General features: G+C 47.3%; 1 protein-coding gene across 3 annotated transcripts in view; it reads right to left on the bottom strand.

The window, feature by feature from the left end:
• The window catches only part of CNOT3 (CCR4-NOT transcription complex subunit 3), a 94,441-nt gene that overhangs the window by 26,480 nt on the left and 49,577 nt on the right, over nt 1-18,384 (bottom strand). The window contains exons 2-9 of one of the 3 annotated variants that reach the window (XM_030197885.1): nt 7,302-7,376; nt 6,692-6,759; nt 6,475-6,549; nt 3,306-3,395; nt 2,170-2,298; nt 1,608-1,703; nt 1,084-1,306; nt 623-756 (exon numbers count right to left, since the gene is read on the bottom strand). In XM_030197885.1, the coding sequence (XP_030053745.1) occupies nt 623-756; nt 1,084-1,306; nt 1,608-1,703; nt 2,170-2,298; nt 3,306-3,395; nt 6,475-6,549; nt 6,692-6,759; nt 7,302-7,326 (840 nt within the window). In that variant the 5' untranslated portion in view covers nt 7,327-7,376. Of the gene's footprint in view, nt 1-622; nt 757-1,083; nt 1,307-1,607; nt 1,704-2,169; nt 2,299-3,258; nt 3,396-6,474; nt 6,550-6,691; nt 6,760-7,301; nt 7,377-18,384 lie in introns of those variants that run through there. The other 2 variants (XM_030197886.1, XM_030197887.1) reach the window with 2 other exon arrangements.

Genomic DNA, 18,384 nt, shown 5'->3' with positions numbered 1-18,384 from the left:
CAACAACTTGAAGCCAACGAGTACACACACACAATAAAACCTCTAAAAGTATATTACTACTACTACTAGTCACTTCTATAGCGCTGCTAGACGTACGCAGCGCTGTACACTGGACATGAAGAGACAGTCCCTGCTCGACAGAGCTTATAATCTAATTAGGACAAACAGGACAAATAAGGGAAAAGGACAAACAGTAGCAAGATTCCAGAATCTCAAAGAACAGCAACATTCTGTGTGGAATCCCAATGAGTAGCAACATTCTGTGCAGAATCCCAAAGTAGCAAGATTCTGGAATCCCAAAGAACAGGAAGATTCTGTGTGGAATCCCAAAGAGTAGCAAGATTCCGGAATCCCAAAGACTTACTACTACTTATCATTTTTATAGCGCTACTAGACGTATGAAGCACTGTACACTGGACATGAAGAGACAGTCCCTGCTCGAAAGAGCTTACAATCTAATCAGGACAAACAGGACAAATAAGGGATAAGGGAATTACTACACTGGGAATGATAAAACATGGGTACTGAAAGCTCCCCGGGCCCAGCGGCTAGTTTCAGCTAGAACAGGGAGTAGAACACATCTTGGGGAGTACAAATTGGCTCCTATGTCTAAATGTCTTACCGTGGTACAGTTGGCAGGACTGGGTGGAATGGGGGAACTGGAAGTGGTGGAGGTGGGAGTGCTGCTGGACTGGTTGAAGATATCATCCTCCAAGTGGCTGTGGCTAGGTGGGGAGGTGGCTACCAGCGCCTGTGCTAAAAGAGGAATGTGACAAAAGAGAAACCCACTGTTAGCTCCACCGCTCTCAGTCGCTGCTGTAGGACAGGCAGAGAATCCCTTCTGCCCTCCCACACACATCCCTTCTTCCTTCACAGTCAATTACACATGAAATGCCTTCAGTTTTCTTCTCACAGAGCACAAAACCACACCCCTCCACCTGGCACCGACTACAAACTGATGGCTGCCTGCCCCACACCAGCAACCCCATTTTTCACTGTTTTCAAACAATCCTTGAAGACAATAATTTCAAATCATTCTCTGCTACACCTGGTTGGGTGCCATCTATTCCTGGGGATACTTACGAATGTCTTCTAAGTCGAGGTCATCGTAGAGGAACTCATTCTCCTCAAAGTCAGGGTCCTGCGAGGAGTCCACATAGTACTCCACGTCGTCCTTGATCTTGCGGATGGCATCCACATTGATGGAGTCGTTGTCTAGCATACGTAGGATTGTCTCCAGCATGCGGATGTGGTACCGGTGCTTCTCGATATGCCGCTTCAGGCCCTCGATGCGATCCTGCTTCTGCTGGTGCCAGCCAAACCGCAAAACACAATCGCAATAAGCAGCTCTCACCTCTTCAGGTTCCCAGACCCCAGCCTTCCTACAGTAAACACTTCTCTTGCAGCCGCCAATCCCTCCCTCCCTCCCCCCAAGACCACAGTAGTAATTATGCACCCCCATCCTCAGGCAGCTCCCTGCACCTCTTGCAATACAATCACCTTTTCCTCACATGGCTCCCATAAACAAGCATCCCAATCATACTACATGGAGATCTCTCCTGCTTCCTAGTGGCTCTTGAGTTTGGGACAGACAGAACCAAACTCACATCTTTGTCTCCTTTCTTCTTTCGTGTCTGCACAGAAAGCGACTCCACCTCGCTCTCAAACTGATCCACCCCCATGTTCAACGTGTCAATTGTGTTCTGTGGGATGCAAGACCATTACGTTACATTACAACATATCTTATGTTCTGCTGTTAGCCTTCCGGTTCTACGCAGATCACATTACCCAGGAAGTTACAAAAGGATGCTGTACCATCTGTGTGTAGGTATTCCTGGGTCCACAAGGGGGGAGGGGAAGAAGGAAATGGCATTCAGCAATGGGCAATCCCAATACGGGTTTTACTCAGGCCATTTAATACGCTCTCAATTCCCTATTCCATATAAGAACTTGCCCATGTTGGGAGGGGATGTGGTTCCACCAACTTCTCTGATCAGGATTACCAGCAGAAGGGCGATTCTGAAAACCTAAAATTACATTACAATACAACCCTTGTTTCTGAGTTTACGGAACTACATCTTACTCCTGTTTGATAAGTGGAGAAGGAACATCATTCCCCTTCCCCATTTAACATCCAGTGTTCTTAGCATCATAATAAGCCACTCTTACCGTCAGCCACTGGCCAACATCTTCCTTTTCTTTCTGAGCTGGGTCCACTTTCTGGGCCAGACCCAGCCCTTCCTTGGAGTATGCCTTAGTCTTGGTTTCTCGCTCCACCACCTTGAACCTCTCCATTTGCTAGAAAGAGAGAGAGCGAGATGAAGATTTCTCACACAAAGACAGATACAGAGTAAGGAAAGAATACAATGAAAGCTCTTGTGTCTTCAAACAGAAATGAATATGCCACAGCTCAGAGACACAAGAGAGTGGAGCAAAAAAGGGGGGAGTTTGATGTCCCCTCTTCACCTAAAAAGGATAGGCTGATTTCCCACCAAACCTCAAATCAGACTGACCAAGAATAGCATCCATCATTCTGATGTCACTTTCAAGTATGACTGCAAGCCAACTTGAGAGGGTTGCAATCACATCCTGAGAAGTGACAGTTGCCTCTCACTGCCCTGGGGCCCTTTCTTCTGCCATCCACATGGACCCAACAGCTCCTGGACAGTTCCACCCTTTACCTCCTCTCTCCTGCTTCACTGGTTGCTCTCTCTCATAGATCTCAAGCAGAAAAGCCCTGGTTGAAGTCTTATCAATAAATTGCACAGTCTTATCAATAAATTGCACGGACCTAACACTACCTGCTGAAGCCTGCAGTCAGTCAGTACCGCCTCCCCCCAAGCCTCACCTAAGGCTTCTCATGGCATTTTCCTGCAGAAGGGTTGCAGAGAGCAAGCTCAGCAGCAAGCCGTGAGAGGCCAGACTCAAGCAGGCAGTCAGGCTCCTATGACTTCACAGTGTGAGTTAAGCTCATGGCCAATCAGGGAAGAGTTGGATGTGGCTTGGTGCAGAGAGAAACTGGACCTGCCCTATGCCATAATCTAGCACAGAAAATGCTGGCGATGACCTCTCCCCCTCCCCCAACCATCACAGGTGTCCCAAAGCATAGCCAGGCTTATTACAACTTTCTCTGAATAGACGGCTGAAAGGGTGAGTAGGAAAAAGGCAGAGTATCAGAACACAGGTAGGGACTTGCCCCGAAGCCACAATAAAGTGCTGAAATTCTTCTGAATAATAGGTCTTACTGCGCTCCATTACCAGGCTAGAGCAAGAAGACAGCACTGCCTCTGCCGCAAACATCGTACCGTCTCAATCAGCTTCCGGTTCTCAATCAGTTGCCTTTTGTCTTTGATCTCGTTGGAGGCCACCCACGTCTTAATTTGGTCCCTCAGTCGCTGTCGGGTAAGGTAAAAGAAAGACAGAAGAACACAGAGCATGGGGGGGGGTGGGTGTGGAAAGAAAGAGGAATCAAACGTCAGCACCCCTTGTGATACACACGGAAACGATCGGCCATGATGTTCCAGCAAGACATTTACAAACTCCATCTGGATTTTAGGTTTTATGTCTTTCCAAACCTAACCTCAAGACAAGTTCAGTGGCTTACAGTCCAAGCTTTACAGCTGAGGGAGAAGTGACTTGCCCAAGGTCACAAGGAGGATTAAGTGGAAAAAGCAGATATTTGAATCCTGGCTCTCAACCTGCCACTCTAAGCAAGAGGTTACATTATCCACAAACCTGCATTATAAGTAGGGTTACTGGCATCTCACAAACTTATGCACTTAGAATTCGTGTGTCAGTTCCAAAAATATATACCGTGTTTCCCCGAAAATAGGACATCCTCCGAAAGTAAGACCTAGTAGAGGTCTTGCTGCAATTTAAAAATATAAGGCCTCCCCCGAAAATAAGACCTAGCAGGGGAGGCCTTATTTTTTGGGGAAACATCGGGGTCACCCCCACCCGAGATCGCCGGCTCCCCCCCTCGATCGCCGGCTCCCCCCGCCCTCAGTCGCTCCCGGAACTAACCTCTTAAATGCTTCCTTTCACCTTCGCACTCGCTGCAAGCAGCAGGGCTGGCCACTCCTTCCTTCCGTGTCCCGCCCTTGCCTGACGTTACGTTACGTCAGGCGAGGGCAGGACACGGAAGGAAGGAGTGGCCTGCCCTGCTGTTTGCGGCGAGTGCGAAGATGAATGGTGAAAGGTAGCGTTTAAGAGGTTAGTTCCGGGAGCGACTGAGGCGGGGGGAGCCGGCGATCTCGGGTGGGGGTGACCCGATGTTTCCCCGAAAAATAAGGCCTCCCCTGAAAATAAGACCTAGCAGGTCTTGGGGAGCAAAATTTAATATAAGACAGTGTCTTATTTTCGGGGAAACACGGTATAAAGAGAAATTAGGTCTTACCTGATAATTTTCTTTCCCATTAGTTTTTCCCACTATTCCAGAACCTGAAGGATAATTGTGTCCATCAACCAGAAGGTGGAGATAGAGAACTGAAAACTGAGTTGAGACATCTCTCTCTTGGCATCCAGCTCCTCAGTAGTTAAGTAGAATCTTTTCCCTGTGCCTTTTAATATGCGTTAGCTCTGGTGAACTTTTCAGCAACAGCAGTTACAGTTTTTGTTAAGCTTTAGTCACCTCCGCTTTCCTCTGTAGCTTTCTACAAGTTAGTTGTGAGTGTGTCTGTTTTCTGGTATACCTGAGATCAGTCCTTTCACTCAATGGCATGGTTTTCCTTTTATATTTTTGTGAAATGTTGTAACTTGCTTAGATATTGGATTTCCCAGGATTTGGCAATTCATCAAATCATTAATAAACAAACATAAACCAGCAGTAGGGAGTAAGTAAACATGTGTAGACGTCTCTCATCTCTGGACAACTTGTAGATAACAAGAGATAAGCAGGAAGCACCATACAAGGTGACAGTTGTTATCTGACCCATCATTTCACACCAACTAAACATCTCAGAAACCTTGGGCAGCCTCTGGAAGGACTAAATAGAAAGAAAATTATCAGGTAAGACCTAATTTTTCCTTCCATTATGTGGTTTCTCACTATCCAGAACCAGTGGGATATTCAAAAACAATCCGTAGATTAGGGGGAACAACTGAGGACTGAAGTGCCATAACGCCCTCCCTGTAGGCTTGGCAAAGATAAGTAGCATCGACCACATCGTCGCCTTGCAAATATCAGCTGGAGACAATAAGGTATTCTCAACCCAGGATGTTGCTGTATGCCTTACAGAATGAGCCCACAAGGCCTGAGAAGCCTGCTTCCCTGCAAGCAACTAAGCTGATACAATAGTCTCCTTCAGCCATCCAGCAATTGAGGGCTTGGAAGCCATGAGACCAAGCCTCTGTTTACCAAAAAGCACAAACTGCCTACCCAATATGCAAAACTCATTTATGACTTCCAAATATCTAATGAAAACTCTACGCACATCGAGAACCTTCAAGGAATAATACTGAACCTCTTTGTCCTCTCTGTGAAAGGACGGAAGCGCCACAAATTGAGATGAAATGCTGATACCACTTTTGGAAGGAAAGAAGAAAGAAAGAAAAAAAAAAAAAAAGCTGTGTGCAAGTAGACTCCCCCACTTCCGAAAAGCTCCGAAACCCTACCTGCAGACGCAACACCCACCAAGAACGCTGTCTTCAGCTTAAGATCTTTCAAGGAGGCCTTTTGGAGTAGATCAAAAGGAGGCTTCTGAAGCTGGGTGGCATCATCTGGCGGAACCTGGTACAGATGCCAACTAGCGAGATATTTAGCAGCATCCCACCGTACATGCACTAGTGCCTTCCCGCCCAACATGCAAGCGCGGGTCCCTCAGTTATTGCAAAAAGCTAAAGAATACAACTCCAAGGGCAGGGTATGTGAGAATACCTGGCATGCTGTACTCGAAGAACACTGGCTACAAGTGAGTAACATTGCTTTTTCAGAGGACAAGCAGGTTGTCGTATTCTCACAGCTGGGAATCCCTAGCTACCAAGCTCACTGAAAAAAAAATGCAAGGGCAAATAGGGACTCAAAACGTTGAGGCCTGTATTCAATCAACCTGAAAATTTGGTCACTAGATGTGGAAGTTGAGCATGGAACAGAAGAAAACTGGGCCTAGTGGGGTGAAGTTGGATTCTAGAAACCAAACAAATTCTGCAGGAATACATGCCTGAACCAGCTGTCTGCAAAATAGTCAGAATTAGAGGCTGAAAAGTGTGTCCATCCACCTGCTGGAGATCAGTTGTCAGTTCTCTACCTCCGCCTGCTGGTTGATGGACACAACTATCCCACAGGTTCTGTAACAGTTGGAAGCTACATAATGGAAGGAAGCATTTTAATGTCTTTAGTAATACACATCTGACCAAAAACAACTATCAGCTAGGTACAGCACCCAAATAAAAGTAGCAGCAGCGCAAAGATTCTGATGCTTGGAAACACTGGAGCCGGTATCTTCCCGTAAACCCAGTCACGGCAGCACCTCCTACCTGTAGTTTCTTTATTTCTTTCTTCAAATCAGCTTCATACTTCTCCTTCTGGTTGGCATTCGCTGCGTTGTGAAGCTGCAAAAGGAGAAGAGCAGCACACATTAACAGGAAAAGCGAGACAGCAAGTGGCAAGTAGAGGCAGTTGAGTGGAAGGGGGAACAGAAAGTGGGGAGAGGGGGCAGGAAGAGCCAATGCCATCCAGGTCTCAGCCTCGCACCTTCTGCCAAATATCCTCGAACTGCTCCACCCCCTCCGATACCTTTTTCAAACAGCGATCAATCTCACCTGAGGGGAGAGAGAGAAAGAAAGGGGAGGTCCTTAGTGCCGGACACTGCTGTAACGAGAGAAGGGAGAGGTGGGGGGGGGGGGGGGGGCGGAAGATCTGCCAGCATCTCAAGAGGGCTCAGCATGCGGCCCTTTCCTTTCCCAAAGGCTCAACCTTCCTACCTCGATGCCATCAAGACCGCAAGGGAATGGAAAGGCTCTGGACTTCAAAGGGTAGATTCCAAATTTCGGCCCAGCACACATCAGACACAGGAGACAATAACCAGTGTACCTGAATGTAACTCACCATGAGCTACTATTTGAAAAAGGTGTGAGCAAATAATAAAATTTTCCCTCGAGAATCCCTCCCCCCATCCACCTGGAAAAAAAAAAAACACACACACACACACACACAGACACTGGCAACAGTGAGTGCAATGTGTTATTTGGGATCAGTAGAGAGCACGTCCAGAGGCCACTGAGCAAAGGCTGAATGTGGTGAAGAGGCAGAAGGGACCCAAAGCCCATTTAATGGCCCATGAGGAGGCTTTGGCACACCTTACCTTGCAGTTTTCTTTTATCGGCCATACTTCTTTTACTAAAGAGGGCTTCTCTTCATACTTCAAAACGTTGGTATGCTGAAATTAGAAGACCAGAGATCGGGGTGGGTGGGAAGGGAGGGGGAGAGAAGAACAAAGAAGCCATGTTAGAGACCCAACAGTCCTACCACATTTGGCAAGTTCCCCAGCCTGAATTTTCAACTCTTGCCTATAAAGGGAAAGGGACTTGATATACCGCCTTTCTGTGGTTTTTGCAACTACATTCAAAGCGGATTACATAGTATATACAGGTACCTGGGGCAATAGAGGGTTAAGTGACTTGCCCAGAGTCACAAGGAGCTGCAGTAGGAACTGAACCCAGTTCCCCAGGGTCAAAGTCCGCTACACTAACCACTAGGAAGTGCTATGTTAAAACTGGTTCAAGGACAATTAAATGGGAGCCAGGAACAAGGCAATAGAACTCAACAACTTATTTCCTCTACTTTAAACATTTGGTAGTCTTTCAAACCTTATCCTGGTCTCTTGGCATTAGTACTCCAATTTGTAACAGGCTGTGCACAGAACACAACACAGAAACGTGAAAAATGTTGGAAGAAAGAGACCATACACTGACTGACTAGACTGACTTTTCTGTCTCTACTTTCATTTTCTGCCTATAGTGTGACTGATATCTTGCACACCACTATGACTTCCATGAGAAAAATGGCGGTATATCAAATTTAAAATAAACGTAAGCAAACAGCCTATCCAGTCTGTCCATCCACACCAACTACTAATCTCTCCAATCCCTTCCTCACCCTCAGAGATCCTCTCTGTATATAGAAACAGAGAAAATGATGAGGAAGACCATACGACCTATCTAGCCTGTTAAGTACATAAGTATTGCCACACTGGGATGAATTCCAGAGTTTAATTACACTTTGAGTGAAGAAAAATTTCTCTGATCCGTTTTAAATTTATTACTTTGTAGCTTCATTGCGTGCCCCCTAGTCCTAGTATTTTTGGAAAGAGTAAACAAGCAATTCACATCTACTCGTTCCACTCCACTCATTATTTTATAGACCTCTATTATATCTCCCCTCAGCCATCTTTTCTCCAAGCTGAAGAGCCCAAGCCACTTTAGCCTTTCCTCATAGGGAAGTCGTCCCATCCCCTTTATCATCTTATAGCATGTCTTCAGGAGACCAGGCTCTCTGTGGAAGAGCATGAGAAGCTTAAACGTCAGTGGGTGGGGGAGGTGTTCTGCTCTCAGGCAAGAGGGAAGAGGGGTGGTGTAGCTATTCTGATACATAAGGCACTAGCATGCAGGGCCAGGGTGGTGTTTCACGATAATGAGGGGAGGTATGTGAGAGTGCAGATGAATCTCCAGGGACTGGAGTTGTTATTAGTAGCTGTGTATGCGCCAACACCACCGGACAAGGGGTTTTTCTCATGCTTGTTCGCCTGTTGTAAACAACATGTGGGTATCCTGATTGTTCTGGCGGGGGATATGAACCAGGTACTAGACCCTGAGCTAAACAGGTCTAGGGCTGTGGGCCTGGGAGGTGGAAGCCGTGAGACCATGTTAAAATCTTTGCGGCAGCGGTTAGAATTGGTGGACCCATGGAGGCTGTTGCACATAGAAGAGCGGGACTACACTCACACATCGGGAGCACACCACACTCAATCGCGAATAGATTATATCATGGTGTCACAAGAGTTGTTTGGGCAGGTTTTGGACGCAAGAATTGGACCGGAGGACATTTCCGATCACGCCATAATTTGGGTGGATCTGGGGATGTCCCCCTACTTTAAACAAACCAGGGGGTGGCGCTTTCCCACGTATCTGCACACCTCATCAGACTTTGGGGAATACCTAAATAAGTGGGAGGAGTTTTTTTAACTTTAATAAAAGTCATCTGGATGACCCGTGCTTATTTTGGTCCACAGCAAAAGTGGTACTAAGAGGGGATATAATAGCTTACGTGAGCAGGCGTAACCGTCGCATCACGTAAGGGATAGTGGATCTTGAAAAGAAACTTAGAGCGGCTAAGAGGAAATATATCAGATCCCCAACCTCCTCACAATATGAGTCACTGACAGCGACTTGAGTAGCTCTGAATAGCTTGTTACATGAGCGCACGGAGAGGTCGTTAATATATCGGAAGTATAGATTATATAGATTTGGTGACAAGGCGGGAGGGATGCTGGCGAGATTAGTGAAAGGAGCTAGAAAGAACCATTTTCCCAGATCCGTACTAGTGATGCGAGGGTTACCTCCAAATTAGAAGAGATTGCAGATACATTTCAAAAACACTTTGCGACTTTATATAAGGGGGAGAAAGGGGACAAAGAAATCCAAAAGGCTATTAGAGATTATCTGGAGCAGTCAGGGATGCAGAAACTCTCTGAGGAGATGGCAGCTGCAGTGAATAAGCTGCTTGTGGCAAAAGAATTGCAGAAGGCCATTAAAGCATTAAAGTTGCACTCGGCTCCGGGGCCAGATGGATATTCCGGAGAGTTCTTTACCCTGCACAGCCAAATAATGGGCCCATTGTTAGATTATTACAATGCAGTGGTGGAGGAAGGAGAGTTTCCTCTCCATGCAAACACAGCTTTAATAAGGTTAATTCCAAAACCAGGGAGAGACCCACTTCAGCCAGATGCATATAGACCAATATCCCTGATAAATGTAGATATCAAAATATTGTCCCGTATACTAGCAGAGAGATTGGCCCCTTTGATACCAACGATAGTGAAGGAAGACCAAGTGGGCTCTGTTCGAGGGTGACAATCAGTTCTGAACATCCGAAAGTTGACCCTGGCCTTGATGCAAAACTGGGGAGAGCATAAGCGAGGGATGGTGGTTAGTCTAGACGCGGAACGTACCTTTGATCGGGTATTGTGGCCGTTCCTGTTTGGCACTTTGAAATGGATAGGTTTGAGAGGTTGGTTTTCTCAGGCAATTGGGGCATTACATTCAGGCCCAAGGGCGAGCGTCATTGTGAACGGAGCCCAATCAGCAGAGTTTGAGATTGCATGCGGAACTCGACAGGGGTGCCCACTATCTCCATTACTCTTTCTGATTGCACTGGAGCCTTTGTTGTGTGAGATCATAGAGAGTGAAGATATCCGGGGAATACTACTGGGGGGGGGGGGGGGGGGGGGCAAGTGCAAAAAGTGTTAGCATATGCGGATGATCTCTTACTGCTGATGGAAACTCCATAGACTTCTTTGAAGAGGCTACTCCAAGTCATTAAAAGATACGGAGGGTATTCGGGCTTTAGATTGAATCTGGCAGTCACTGGCGATGCCGCTGGAAAAGGATGGGCAGGAGTCATGGAGAGGGCAGTTTCCTTTGCAATGGGCAAAAGAACAATTAAAATATCTAGTAGTGATAATGCTGCTAGACTTATCCAAGCTGTATAAAAGGAATGTGGCCCCATTGTTGGAGGAGACCAGGCGTACTTTGCCGTTGTGGGGGGCATGCCCGCTTTCCTTGTCGGGACACATCGGGCTGATTAATATGATAGTAGCCCCCAAGTGGATGTATTGGTTTCAGATGCTTCCATTGTTCTTGAAGCAAAAGGAGGAAAGGGCTCTGAACAGACTGATTCAAGTGTTTCTGTGTGTGTGTGTGGGGGGGGGGGGGGGGGGTAGACGCCCAAGACTTCCCATTAAAACGCTGAAAAGACCTAGGGGGCATGGGTTTATTGAACATTCGATACCTGACAATATCCTGTGCCATGAGGCATATCTGAGACTGGTTGACGGGGCAACAATGTTTCTCGGCAACACAGGCAGAAACCTCAGTTCACCCTGGGGTTCATCCTGGCTGGTTGCTGCATGCATCTTGATCAAAGCACTCTTCCCAGATTCCTAAAGGTCCATTGGTTCATTCTGCCAGAGCAGTGTGGAGATGGCTATGCCGGACACATGGGTTTGCCACGACGGCAACACCATTCATACCATTGTATCATAACCCAGATTTCCCGGAAGGAACATCCTCGATGGCTTTTGCTTGCTGGCGAAAAAATGGAATAAGGTATCTGTATCAGCTGATAGATGAGGAAGGCAAGATACGGCCCTTTCGGGACATTCAAAGAGAATTTGCACTGTTAGCGACAGATTACTTTGCTTATCTCCAAGTACAGCACTATGTTTCGGCACTGGGATGGATCAACTTGAGTGATGATGTGCAGGACACGCTAAATACAGCACTTACACTGGGGTCGCAGAACCTGGTGCCGCTACGGTTTAATCATAGGTTCCTACTGGAATCAATGGAGGAACTGGACTTTGTGGGATGAGCGAGAGTGTGGACAGAAGATCTGAGAATAGAAGTGTCAGAGGAGGTGCTCCGGAGTTTCATCTTGGCGATACAAAGAAGATCCCAGTTTTTTTGATACTGGGAAATACAGTATAAATTTGTGCTCCGGTTATATGTTTCCCCAGCCAGAGCGTATAAAGCAGGGTTTGGAGACTCAGCAGCCTGTCTCAAGTGTAATCAACCGCGGGGCACACTTGGCCATATGTTTTGGACCTGTCCACGGATTCTAACCTTTTGGAAGCAGGTGTTGGGAGAGATCCACTCTTACTGGGGTCGAACAGTCCAGAGACATCCTTTGCTGTTGTTTGGTGGATACAAATATGATAAGCCAACATTACCGGGATTCCAAAGTTTCTTGCACAGAGCTACATTAATTGGAATAAAGTCAATCTTACTGTGCTGGAGGGAACCGGAGGCCCCTACACTGAGTCAGTGGAGGACTCATGATTGAGATGCTGAAACTGGAAAGGTGTGCCATCCAAGACATGTCCTCGAAGGAGGGCAGGTGTTTACAGAGGACATGGGACAGATTTTACAGCCAGTTGCGAGAAATAGAATCTTGAACTAACATACAAATAACACAGTACTGTGTCACAATTAGGACTTATTAGGGGATGGGGAAGAGGGGAGGGGAAGATGGGAGGGTGGTGGATAACAGTAAGATAAGATATGTTGTAAAGGAGAACTTTGCTGCTGAAATTGGTGATGTCTGTTGAAATAAACATGATTTAAACATAAAGCTTTTTGAAAAGCAAAAAGATCCATTATTAATCGAAGCTGAACCGGTAATCTATTCCATATGTGAATACCAGAGAATACAAAAGATCTGGAAAATAATGCTTTAATAATACCTTTAGTTGAGGGAAACCTCAATAACAAAAAAATTACATGTTCTTGTGATAAAATTCTTTAAGCGCTTAAACCCATGTAAAACATCAGTAGAGCAAATTGCATGCAAAAAATTTCAAAACAAGACATAGTATCTTAAAATTAACTCTCTCTCGAACCGGCAAACAATGCAGATCAGCTAGCAAAGGGGACGCGTTCTTATAACGTGAGCAACGAAATATCATCCTGGCAGCTGAGTTCTGAATCATCTGATGTATAGACATCTGTTTAATTGTCACTCCAATTACTGTAATCAAGTAATGAAAGGACAACTGAACTATAATTTTAAAGTGCTCAGATGAAAAATATAAAAATTGTATCAATTTGAAGTAAGCTTTACTAACAACATTTTTAATTTGAGATTCCATTGAAAGTGAGATATCAAGGATGACACCCAATACTCAGACTCTGTCAACTTTAATAGAAAAACCATTTTGTAACATAATGGTCTGTGGAAGAACTGATTGATCAAGACCAAACCAAAGAATTTTTGTTTTATCTTCATTTAAATATTTAAAATACCCATTGTACCTGAATGTAACTCACCCCTTGAGCCTGAAAAAGGTGTGAGCAAAATCCAAATAAATAATAATAATTTAGTTTGAGTTTTAAAGCTTTAGACCAGTTATTTTCCCAACACACTCATTAAGTTTTGAATAAAACATTTCCAAGCAGTATCTACCAAGCGCAAAATAAAAATATCATCTGCATAACTACAGTGTAGTAAATTTAAAACAAATCGGAGAAAATTTTTCTTCACCCAACGTGTAATTAAACTCTGGAATTCGTTGCCGGAGAAAGTGGTGAAGGCGGTTAGCTTGGCAGAATTTAAAAAGGGGTTGGACGGTTTCCTAAAGGACAAGTCCATAAACCACTACTAAATGGACTTGGAAAAATCCACAATTCCAGGAATAACATGTATAGAATGTTTGTACATTTGGGAAGCTTGCCAGGTGCCCTTGGTCTGGATTGGCCGCTGTCGTGGACAGGATGCTGGGCTGGATGGACCCTTGGTCTTTTCCCAGTGTGGCATTACTTATGTACTTATCCTATATAATAAAAACCAACCTCAACGTTCTGAAGCTGACTCCGTGGCTTCAGTGAAGGGTTTGAAGCTTCTGAAGCTCAGGCTCCATCTCTGTAAGCTCCGCCCTCGAGTACTTCCAGGTTCGTCACAAGCAGAAGTGACCAACCACATGAGGCTTCTCGGCTTCAGAATGTTGGAGGTGCATTCTATTAAATAGGATTGGTCAGTTCCTTGAAGCACAGCCAGAGCTCAGCATCCTGCACAGTAACGCTCAGACACCAGAGAGAGAGAGGGGGGGGGGGGGCCTGACACCAGAGAGGGGGGGTGAGGGATCTCTGTCACACACACACTCTCTCTCACAGTCAATGTCTTTCTCTCTCTCACTCTCACACACTGTCTCTCACACACTCTATGTCTCACACTGTATCATATTCACTCTCTGTGTCACAGTCACTCACACACTCTCTTGGTCTCATACACGCAGTCTCACAGAGAGTCTGTGTCTCACACACTCTCTCTTGCACACATTGTATCTGTGTGAAACACACTCTCTCTCTCACACACTGTGACTCACATACGCACTTGCACACACTCTCTCTCAGACAAACTTGCACCCAGACTCACTCACTCTCTCTCACACACACTCGCACATACACTCTCTCAAACATACACACTCCGAGGAAAACCTTGCTAGCGCCCGTTTCATTTGTGTCAGAAACGGGCCTTTTTTACTAGTGTACTTATAAAACCAAAGTTTAGAATCATCTCCAAAAGAAAGTTGACCTAATGTACTCGGATATAAATAGTATAGTACAGGAGACAAGGGAGATGGGAAAATTAGGTTCTTACCTTGGTAATTTTCTTTCCTTTAGTGACAGCACATGAATCCATTACGAATGGGTTGTGTCCACCTACCAGCAGGGGGAGATAGAGAACACTGAAAACCACAGTGCCTCCTGGACGGCTAGCTCCATCTGCCTCTCAGTATTTGAAGCTTCCAAAGCAGTGTTAAACAGCAAAGTAGCATAACATGAACTTTCCTCACAGCGAACGAACGTCCCAGAACAGGAGTAATAACACAAAGGAGGGACGAACTCAACCTCCTGTAGTAGAACAGAAATCCTGAAGATTGTATTCCAACTTCTCCCAATGAGGGAACATGTCTGTAGGAAAAACTGAACACAAAACAGAGTCAATCAGGGAGGGATCATGGATTCATCTGCTGTGACTAAAGGAAAGAAAATTACCAAGGTAAGAACCTAATTTTCCCTTCCTTGTCTTCAGCAGCAGATGAATCCATTACGAATGGGATGTATCAAAGCAATCCCTAGATAGGGCGAGAACAAGCCACACCACACGCAAGAACTTCTGCTCCAAAAAGCACGTCCCTCCTGGCAGCCACATCCAGCCTGTAATGACGGGCAAAAGAGAGCTTAGAAGCCCAAGTAGCTGCCCTACATATCTCTTGAAGAGAGAGTGCTCCCATCTCAGCCCAAGAGGAGGAAATCGCTCTTGTGGAATGTGCCTTAAAGGCGCCAGGCGGAGGCCGGCCAGATAGCAGATATGCAGAAAAAATGGCTTCCTTAAGCCAACGGGCTATAGTGGCTTTAGATGCTGGAGACCCTCTGCGAGGACCTGACAACAATACAAAAAGGTGATCAGAGGTCCTGAAAGCATTTGACATCTGCAGATACTGCAACAGAGCCCTGCGCACATCTAGAAAGTGTAACTGCCCAAAAGATTCCGGAAACTCCTCCCTAGTAAAGGAGGGCATAAAAATAGGCTGGTTTAGGTGAAACGCTGAAACCACCTTAGGCAGCAAGGAAGGCACAGTACGTACCTTAACTCCGGACTCTGAGAATTGCAGAAATGGGTCTCGACAGGACAGCGCCTGGAGCTCAGACACCCGTCTCGCCAATGTAATGGCCACAAAAAAGACTGTCTTTAGAGTCACATCCTTCTCCGAAGCTTGCCTAAGCGGCTCGAAGGGCGAACACTGAAGAGCCTTTAATACTAACCCCAGGTTCCAAGCCGGACAAGGTGCCCGCACAGGAGGACAGAGCCGAAGCACCCCTCTAAGAAACTGTGCAATGTCTGGATGCGCAGCTAAGGAGAGGCCAGCGACCTTCCCTCGAAAGCATGCCAATGCTGCCACTTGCACCTGCAGAGAATTATAGGCCAAGCCTTTTTGTACACCATCCTGCAAAAAGTCAAGAATCGGCGAGACAGAAGCCCGCATGGGTGTGATCGTCTTTGGAACACACCAGGCCTCAAACTGGCACCAAATCCGGGCATACGCAACGGAAGTGGACCTCTTGCGGGTCTGCAAGAGAGTGGAGATGACCTTGCTAGAATAGCCCTTGTCTCTCAATTGCGCCCTCTCAATATCCATGCCATAAGACCAAAGCGGCAGGGATCCCCCATGGTTACCGGGCCCTGCGTCAACAGGTTTGGTACCAGAGGCAAAGGAAGAGGGCCTCCACCAGCATCCGCCGGACGTCCACATACCAGGGCCGCCTGGGCCAATCCGGGGCAATGAGAATCACCACTCCCTAGTGCAGCCAAATTCGCAGGAGTACTCATCCTATCAAGGGCCAAGGCGGGAACACATATAGGAGGCCCAGAGGCCAGGGTTGAGCCTAGGCATCCAACCCGGCTGAGCGAGAATCTCTCAGTCTGCTGTAAAAGCACGGGACTTTGGCATTTGCGCTTGACGCCATCAGATCCGCTATGGGCGTTCCCCATTTGGCATAGAGATGAAGGAACACTTAGTCCGCCAACTCCCACTCTGCTGGGTCGATGTGGTGTCTGCTTAGATAATCGGCTTGCACGTTGCTCTGACCTGCAATGTGAGCTGTTGACAGGAACTGTAGATGCAGCTCAGCCCAGTGGCAAATCTAAGTGGCCTGCGCGGCCAGTGCTCTGCACTGAGTTCCGCCTTGATGATTTATGTAGGCCACTGCTGTCATATTGTCTGACAGCACTCTGACAGCCAATCCCTCCAAGGTAGATTGAAAGGCCAGCAACACCTGGAAAATTGCTTTTAACTCCAAGCGATTGATGGACCACTTCGATTCTTCGAGTGTCCACAGACCCTGGGCATGCCTCTCCTGGCAATGAGCTCCCTAGCCCTTCAGGCTGGCATTGGTTACCACCAGGCACCAGTCGGGGAGCGCTAATGGCATTCCTCGCCGCAGCTTGCTGTCTGAGAGCCACCACTCCATGCTGAGTCGGGCCGCAGGGAGCCAACTGAGTCTGCACTGATAATCCTGGGAAATGGGAGACCAACGTTGTAGCAGGGAACACTGCAGCGGTCTCATGTGTGCTCTCGCCCAAGGCACCACTTCTAGGGTGGCCATCATCGACCCCAAGAGCTGGACAATGTCCCAAGCTCGCGGGCGAGGCATCCTCTGAAGCAGACGGACCTGGTTCTGAAGCTTGCACCTCCTTTGCTCGTGTAAAAAAAACAACCCCGAGGCCGTGTCGAACCGAACCCCCAAATACTCTAGAGATTGAGAGGTGGTCAGGTGACTTTTGGGTATATTGATGACCCAGCCCAGAGATTGCGGTACTGAGACCACTCTGGCTGTTACATGACGACTCTCTTCTGCAGAGTCCGCTCTGATGAGCCAGTCATCTAGGTACGGGTGAACCCGGATACCCTCTCGCCTGAGAAAGGAAGCTACTACCACCATTACCTTGGAAAAGGTTCGGGAAGCTGTGGCGAGGCCAAAAGGCAAGGCCCGAAACTGAAAGTGTTTTCCCAACACCGCAAACCGGAGAAACCGTTGGTACGGGGGCCAAATAGGGATGTGCAAGTAAGCTTCTTTCAGGTCCAGAGACGTGAGAAACTCTCTTGGCTGAACCGCCACAATGACGGAGCGCAGGGTTTCCATGTGGAAATGCCGTACTTTAAGTGACTTGTTGACTTTCTACAAGTCGAGAATGGGCCAAAAAGACCCGCCTTTTTTGCGGCACCACCAAATAAATGGAGTAACAACCGCAGCCGCGTTCGGCAGGAGGCATGGGGATCACCGCTCCCAGGTGCAACAAGCCTTGCAAGGTCTCCTCTACCGCCGCCCGTTTGACGGCAGTGCCGCATCGGGACTCCAAAAACACATCTCTCACCGGGGCAGTAAATTCCAATCTTTAGCCGTCTCTGATCAGGTCCAAAAACCACTGATCTGAGGTAATCTTGACCCACTCCTCGAGAAAGAGGGAAAGACGTCCTCCAACTGCAGGAATCGAGGAGAGGGCCGGCGCACCATCATTGAGAGGGTCGCCCTTGAACTCCAGGCCTTGAACCGACCACTGCAGAGCATTTGTCCGAGCGAAAGGAGTTCCTCTACTGAAAACGGGCACACGAAGTAAACCCAGCAGAACGCCCTGGGCAGTACCTTCTAGCTTCACGGAAACGAGGTCTGGAAGAGGAGGGAACCACCTGACCCTTGGAAGAAGGCCGCAGCCTATCCTCAGGTAAGCACTGGGGTTTAGCATCCCCCAGGCCCTTGACAATTTTCTCCAACTCCTCACCAAATAGAAGGCCCTGTAAGGGCAACTTTACCAACCTTTGCTTAGAGCCATGTCAGCCGCCCAATGCCGTAGCCATAGAAGGCGGTGAGCAGCCACTGCCACAGACATCTGTTTAGCCGAGGCTCTGACCAGATCATAAAGGGCGTTAGCCAAAAATGACAAGGCCGACTCCATCCGCGGTGCCACCTCCACAAGGGGCTCCGCTCCATCCCCGGGCTGTTCCACTGCCTGTTGCAACCAAGCGAGGCAGGCTCAAGCAGCATAACAACTGCACACAGACGCCCGTAAGGCTAGGCCTGAAATTTCAAAGGACCGTTTCATTGCTGATT

This window comes from Microcaecilia unicolor, chromosome 3, assembly GCF_901765095.1.
Source record: "Microcaecilia unicolor chromosome 3, aMicUni1.1, whole genome shotgun sequence".
Lineage (NCBI taxonomy): Eukaryota > Metazoa > Chordata > Amphibia > Gymnophiona > Siphonopidae > Microcaecilia > Microcaecilia unicolor.
This window is presented reverse-complemented; position numbering and strand designations above follow the sequence as displayed.